Source organism: Neoarius graeffei, chromosome 26 (genome assembly GCF_027579695.1).
Source record: "Neoarius graeffei isolate fNeoGra1 chromosome 26, fNeoGra1.pri, whole genome shotgun sequence".
Classification (NCBI taxonomy): Eukaryota; Metazoa; Chordata; class Actinopteri; order Siluriformes; family Ariidae; genus Neoarius; species Neoarius graeffei.
In genome coordinates, this window is record NC_083594.1 from 50,254,740 (window position 1) to 50,262,107 (window position 7,368).

Here is a 7,368-nt window from a genome sequence, read left to right on the forward strand (position 1 = left end):
GACGTACACTATATTGCCAAAAGTATTTGCTCACCTGCCTTGGCTCACATATGAGCTTAAGTGACATCCCATTCCTAATCCATAGGGTTCAATATGACGTCGGTCCACCCTTTGCAGCTAGAACAGCTTCAACTCTTCCGGGAAGGCTGTCCATAAGGTTTAGGAGTGTGTTTATGGGAATTTTTGACCATTCTTCCAGAAGCGCATTTGTGAGGTAACACACTGATGTTGGACGAGAAGGCCTGGCTCTCAGTCTCTGCTCTAATTCATCCCAAAGGTGTTCTATCAGGTTGAGGTCAGGACTCTGTGCAGGCCAGTCAAGTTCATCCACACCAGACTCTGTCATCCATGTCTTTCTGGACCTTGCTTTGTGCACTGGTGCACAGTCATGTTGGAAGAGGAAGGGGCCAGCTCCAAACTGTAAAAACAGTCTGCATGCCTAGGTGCTTGATTTTATACACCTGTGGCCATAGAAGTGATTGGAACACCTGATTCCGATAATTTGGATGGGTGAGCAAATACTTTTGGCAATATAGTGTAGGTTGGTCGAGGTCTTCCTCTTCTGTCACGGCCTTGTATTGTTATGTATGGTTGATTCAGTTGGTCTTCTAAGCCAGTGTCCAAGCGTGCATAACTGTCTTCCAATAAGTATTTCTGCAAGGGTTCTCTTTTTGGTGGTAGCTAGGATATTATTCGTCTGTGATTCTATCAGTTCACTTGATGTTTAACATCATTCGATAACAGCTGGTGGCAAAAGAGTTCAGTCCTGTAAAGGAGGATGGAAAGTATCAAGGAGTCAAACAGTCGAAGCCTGAGTTGTAATGAGATTTTGTTGGACTTCCAAATTGTAGTCAGTTTCCAGAAGTTAGGACGGACTGGTAAATTTAACCAACAAGATTAGAGTATTTATATGAAATAGAGAGAAAAAATATGAGCACACCAACCTTGCTTGTGTGGGGAAAAGAACTGAGAGATTTCTATGAACTTTTCCAAAGGATAAGTTTTAAAAGACATCAGAAAAAATGTCCTTCAACCTATTTATTTACTTGCTTGCTTACTTATTGACTTACTTATTTGTAAATGGTTAATTGGGGAAAAATCAGCCAGAATGCTGTTTTTAAGTTTATCTAGTTTTAAACTTAAAAAAAGTTAAACTTATCTAGTTTTAAGTTTATCATGTTGACAGTGAAGTTGTACTTGCTAACATTTAACTGTATACTTTTGCTTAAATTACTGAGCTAAATTCTGCTGTTGATCAGGTTTCTTAATCTGATAATCGGATAACGTCTTTTATTATTCTATCCACATTCACTGGATATGAGCAATCGTGCGCTCTGATTGGCTACTCTACTACTAGGATATCAGCACATATACCGTGAGTAGAGAAAAACAAAATGGCGGAGCATGTTGCTGAACCAACCAAGGACGAAATAAAACTCTACTCAAAAACAAAACCCCCAAAAATACAAAAAAAATAACGAAATATGAAATGAAAAAATTTGATGATAAGAACATATCATTTTTAAATTATTTTTCAAGATGATGATGATGATTATTATTATTATATTATAGCAGCATTTTTCACAAATTGCTCCTGTCATTTTGCCGGTTTGTTTACATGCTAAGCGGAAATTTATTTTGTTGGACGTTTTGTGTAAAGTTTTTATTTATCAAACTTGCAAAAAATAAAAATGCTGTGTTTCTCAAAATCCAGTGAATGTGGATAGAATAAAACAATTATTCCACTTAATCTCGTCGTACGTGGCTTATAGCCGACTCAGTGTTACGCGCCTCGTCAGTGATCAGCTCGTGTACGACTCGATTTCGCAGAATAACTGTGAAATAAAAAGATATCTTGAATAAAGAAAAAAAGTTATATTTCTTCATTGTGAGATAATTATACAACATGTAAGACCGTTAAAACTCTTTCGATGCGTATTTCCTAACTCCAAGCTAAAAACGGTCTTTTTCTGTTGTCAGATAATTTCGCTTCTTTCTCGAAAATTTTTTTGTGAATGCTTGATGTAGTTTTGAATAAAAAGCAAATATCTAGAAATAGGCTTCATCTTGTATTCTTTTAAAAACAATCTAATAAGGAGGTGTATTTGTTGAATTTGCTGATTATTGGAGGGGTTTTTTTAACTTGCAAAAATAATTTTTTGCATTGTTGACGAGATCAGATGACTGACTTGGTGTATAGACGTGACCTGTTCAGACTGTTCGCAGATGGGATGAGATGTGGAAGAAAATAACAGAAATATAAGAAGTCTTTGGTAGAAAATATCAGTCAATGAGGTGACGAAAGGTGATGATGCAAGAACGCTGACATATTTGGTCCTTCTCTAAAAACAATACCAATTTTCAAGGAAACTTTCAAGTCATGGGGGCGGGGGACTAGTGAAAAAGAACAAGTGAACTCGTCTACTGTTCTTGGATCAAAATGTTCTCGCAGAAGGATGGCATTGAAGAGGTGGACATGAATAGAGATGATTTTTCAGCTTTGTTTCGACCGTCACTGTGCCTGTAATGCAGTGTGGTAACAGCAGAGGGCTCTTCTCAACAGCGTTTTCCCTCCAGCGCATCGCTTAACCCTCACCCAAAGCAAACAGGATGAGTTCTGTGGCTGCTGCTGCTTCTGCTTTCTCAGTCTTCTGATCAATAGATAGAAGAGAAGCTATATTTATCAGCACGCTGCTTCTCAGACACAAATATTTGACAGTCATCGATTGTGCATAAACAACTCTCTCAGTTTGGAGACATGAAAGTGGTTTGTGTATGAGTTTTGATGAAGCATTGTGTAGTCTGGAGATGGTTTTAGATACCAGTGTGAGACAAAGGGAAATGAAACAAGATTGATGCGTCTGGTTTTATTTTTGTGTTCGTTTTTTGGGCAATGAAACGGTCTGGGATGAACACACCATGAGGTGGAAGCAAAGATGCAATGACAAGATGCTCATCACAGAGTCAGTTGAACTTTTTTTTTTTTAACGAAGGACCGAAACCCTTGATCAGGTACCAGATAACAGGGTGGAACCTGAAAGAAACGGCCATTAATCACATGAAAACGATTACTTTGATGGAATGTCTGGATATGGGAGGGATATGAAACATGCTGTTACTAATTGCAGCTTCAGAGTCGTAGCTCTGATGGAAAGAAAAAAAAATTACACAATTTCTCAGGATAATGTTGCTTACAAGGAATAGAAGCCTGAGCCTACAAGTTTAGCATCAAGCAAACTGCCTGTTTAAATCTTCAGTCCTCTGAAAATAGGTCATGTACTTAACTTTTTAACTTGTGGAACAGCTTCCAAACATCTGACCAACTTGTCAGCAGTGCTGTAGTTGAGTCATGAAACCCCAAGTCCGAGTCCAGTCTCGAGTCCCCAGTGTTCAAGTTGAAGTCGTTCCAGAAAATTTCAAGTAGAGTCCAAGAACAAGACTCCACCCGCACTATTTGATGGTGGCTGTTGCTGCATTTATGTGAAAGCGTCTCTGCTACTGTGTTGGACTAACGTTCCTGCTCGACTGCCTCATTTTAGTTAACAGGCTACAGATAAAAAGCTCGTTCATTGCTCAGCAAGCCCCGCCCACTATCAACAGGGCAAATAACTTGAGAGAGGGTTAACACTAGCTAGTTCATCGCTCAGCAAGCAAGCCCCGCCCACTATCAACAGAGCAATGAACATAGCATGTCACGTCCTTCTCTGGGTGGAGTCTCGCCAAATGACGATTGAAGTTCGAGGTTGTCCCCGTCGTCTCCTCGATAGTTCTTCTGCATATGGAACACATAGCAATGCATTTTTTCCCACTGCACGAGAAGTCTGTATAAGCAAAGCAGGCAATCCTAGGGGCGTTCTCTCCAGGCATTTTAGCGCCGTTATCGTTCGTTTGTTCTTGAACATGACGTATGAACAGGTGAATGTGCATTCTCTTGCACACAATTAGTATAAAAATTAATGTAGATATAAATATCTTATGCCAAATTATTATGGCATGTTACAAAAAATAACTAAAAAATTCGAGTCATCGTCTCCGATTTACGAATCCGAATGCAGTTAATGTATGAGTCCGAGTCAAATCACGAGTCCTTAAAACGAGGGCACGAGTCAGACTCGAGTACTACAAGCCTGGTTGTCAGGGAGGAAATTATGTTGTAATGATGTAGTCCCTTTCGTGAAGGTTCCAGGAGGTTGGCTGGCAGAGAAACCTGCTATGATCTTGTAGCCTTGAAAAATAACAGCAAATTAACATTTGTGAAACAAAAGGCAAATATTGTATAAAGCAAAGAGACAGGAATGGAAATGAAAAAAAAAACAATAACTCAAATATTTTTATATCATTGATTTATTAATGGAGCGGCACGGTGGTGTAGTGGTTAGCGCTGTCGCCTCACAGCAAGAAGGTCCGGGTTCGAGACCCGTGGCCGGCGAGGGCTTTTCTGTGTGGAGTTTGTATGTTCTCCCCGTGTCCGCGTGGGTTTCCTCCGGGTGCTCCGGTTTTCCCCACAGTCCAAAGACATGCAGGTTAGGTTAACTGGTGACTCTAAATTGACCGTAGGTGTGAGCATGAGTGTGAATGGTTGTCTGTGTCTATGTGTCAGCCCTGTGATGACCTGGCGACTTGTCCAGGGTGTACCCCGCCTTTTGCCCGTAGTCAGCTGGGATAGGCTCCAGCTTGCCTGCGACCCTGTAGAACAGGATAAAGCGGCTAGAGATAATGAGATGAGATGAGATGATTCCCGGTTCCAGTGTCAGCACAAAGTGAATTCAGTCAGGATTGTGCACTTGTGCAACACCACAAACAAACTGGTGTTAACATGTCAAGCCTCTTAGCCCAATCAGAATAGACAGTTTATATCCCACATGACCCACAGACTGTTATGCATTCTCGAGCTCAGGAGTGGATTAGCATTAACGCAGCCCGAATCATATTCTGCTGACCAGTCACATCAGCTAATCTGTCCTGTAGCTTGTTTGTCTGCCGTCTCTGCCGACTCACTCAGGAAGAGGCTACACAGGACAACTAGACTCTACCGGAACAACAGCCATGAATGGCACAGAGGGCCCCGATTTCTACATCCCAATGTCCAACGCGACCGGGGTAGTGAGGAGCCCTCATGAGTACCCGCAGTACTACCTGGCTGAGCCGTGGGTGTTCACCTTCCTCACCATCTACATGTTCTTCCTTATCCTTATTGGTATTCCTATCAACAGCTTCACACTCTGCGTCACGGTCATGCACAAGAACCTGCGCACGCCAATCTACTACATGCTGGTGAACATGGTCATGGCTGACCTTCTTGTAATCCTGGTCAGCTTTCCTTTCACGATGCATACAACCATGCATGGATATTTTGTCCATGGACAGGTGGGATGCAATTTTGAAGGCTTCTTTATAGTCCATGGTATCCAGATCTCAGTGTGGTCCTTGGTAGTCCTGGCCGTGGAGAGGTGCATGATGTCCTGTCGACCTGGTACTGACATTCGCTTCCGCCGGAGGTTTGTTGTGAAGGGCGTTGGCTTTACCTGGCTTATGGCTTTCAGCTGTTCTTTGCCTCCTCTCTTTGAGTGGTCGCGTTATATCCCTGAGGGTTTGCAGTGCTCATGTGGTGTCGATTACTACACCATGAAGCCTGATATCTTCAACGAGTCCTACATCAACTACATGTTCACCGTGCACCTCATCACCCCGTTGACCGTCATCTCTGTGTGTTTTGGCCGATTGCTGTGCACTTTTAACAATGATGCGATTGATAAAAATGAAAGAGATGCCAACTTCTTGACAGTTGTCATGACTGTGGGGTTCTTCATCTGCTGGCTGCCATATGCTAGCATTGGCTGGCACATCTTCACAAACCAAGGCAATGCCTTTAGTCCCTTCGCCATGACAGTGACCTCCTTCTTTGCCAAGAGTTCAGTCTTGTACACTCCCTTCATTTCCATTTGCATGGACAAGCAGCTCCGTCAATGCATGATCATCACTCTATGCCAAGGAAAGAACCCTTTCGCTGAGGATGGAGCGTCAAAGTAATCGTCTGTCTCGTCCAACCTGGTGGCTCCTGCATGAGCTCGTCGTCCCATGCACCCACTGAGCATTTCAGGTTTAAGATTTTGCAGATCTGTGGATACATGGCCAGCTCTTCTGAAGTCGGCGTTACTTCCACACTGATATAGCTGTCTAAAACTCCACTTGGAGAGAGACTTTTGTGTTCTTTTATAGATCGGATGGCGAGATCTCGCAGGACAGAAGAAGGAAAAATGTTATTGTCTGTGCTTTGAATGCAACTTGGTAAAGAGCGATTGTACAGATTTAACCCATTTTTAATAAAACCATTCAATTCTGATGCCAATGTGATATTAAAGAGTAAGAAAGAAAAATGTGGATTGAGGTATTCATGTAGTGTTGTTGATGTTTATGACATTTGAAAACTCAGTCTATAGTAGTATTATCTTGAACCCTTGAATCCATAATCTGTTCCCAAGGTTGTCTTGCAGAAGGAAAAGATGCTCATCAGGACTATCAGGGGTAGGTTTCCCAAAAGCATCGTAGCACAAAGATTATCGTTAAATAGTAGAGCAAGCATCACAATGAACACACTCTCTCTTAGCGTTAAGAGGTTTTTGGGGAAACCCACCCCCAGATCAGTCTGGCTCAATCTGAGACAAGAAGTTAAAATGAAATGACAAGCTCTTTGGAAAGATTTTTGAATAAATGTGAAACTTAAGTTATTTCCAGCCATTTTTCAAAGTTTCTCGTTTAGACTCGCATTGTGTATCATATCAGTTTCTCTTCTCACTGCTTAGTTGTTCATGTACTGTAGCTTAAAGGAAACATAGAATGGAAACTCACTATTTCAGTGCTTCTGCACATACATTTGGGTATCTGGAGTGTCGACTAACCTACAAACTCTGAAATAAGACACCCAATCAGTTTCTTTTGCTCTGCCTGTTTCAGAAAACACGCGTTTCAACAAGCCGTTCGGATTCGGCTCCTCTTTCTTCATCACAAGCAGAGATCATGAGAATAATGCCCTCCACTCATGGCCTTTGCAAATGAATATTCATGAAGAAAGTACTACGTGATTGTCTGGTGAAAAATGGAGGTGAAGTGAACAGTGGCTCATTATCATTTAAAGGAACAAACAGTTCCTCAAATCGGCCATTTTGAACAGAGCTGTTTAAACAGGGTGAGAAGGCAGCTGTGCTGTTTTATCCTTGTGGTATTTTGATGAAAGCATGTCACAGACATTTCATTGAGACCTCAGGGAACTGTGTCAACTTGTGGAAAAGGGGTACAGTATGTCACTTGTTAAATATATTCTTCACTACAGGCAGTGAGGTTCTTATTCAAGAATTAGTTCCAGTCCAC

The 7,368-nt window shown here is 41.7% G+C and overlaps 1 protein-coding gene across 1 annotated transcript; it reads left to right on the forward strand.

Annotated features, from left to right (window-relative positions):
* The first annotated feature begins 5,046 nt into the window (after nt 1-5,046).
* On the forward strand, nt 5,047-6,030 carry rhol (rhodopsin, like). The gene has a single exon (XM_060910141.1). The coding sequence runs from the start codon at nt 5,047-5,049 to the stop codon at nt 6,028-6,030; it is 984 nt and encodes a 327-aa protein (XP_060766124.1).
* Nucleotides 6,031-7,368: the final 1,338 nt, after the last annotated feature.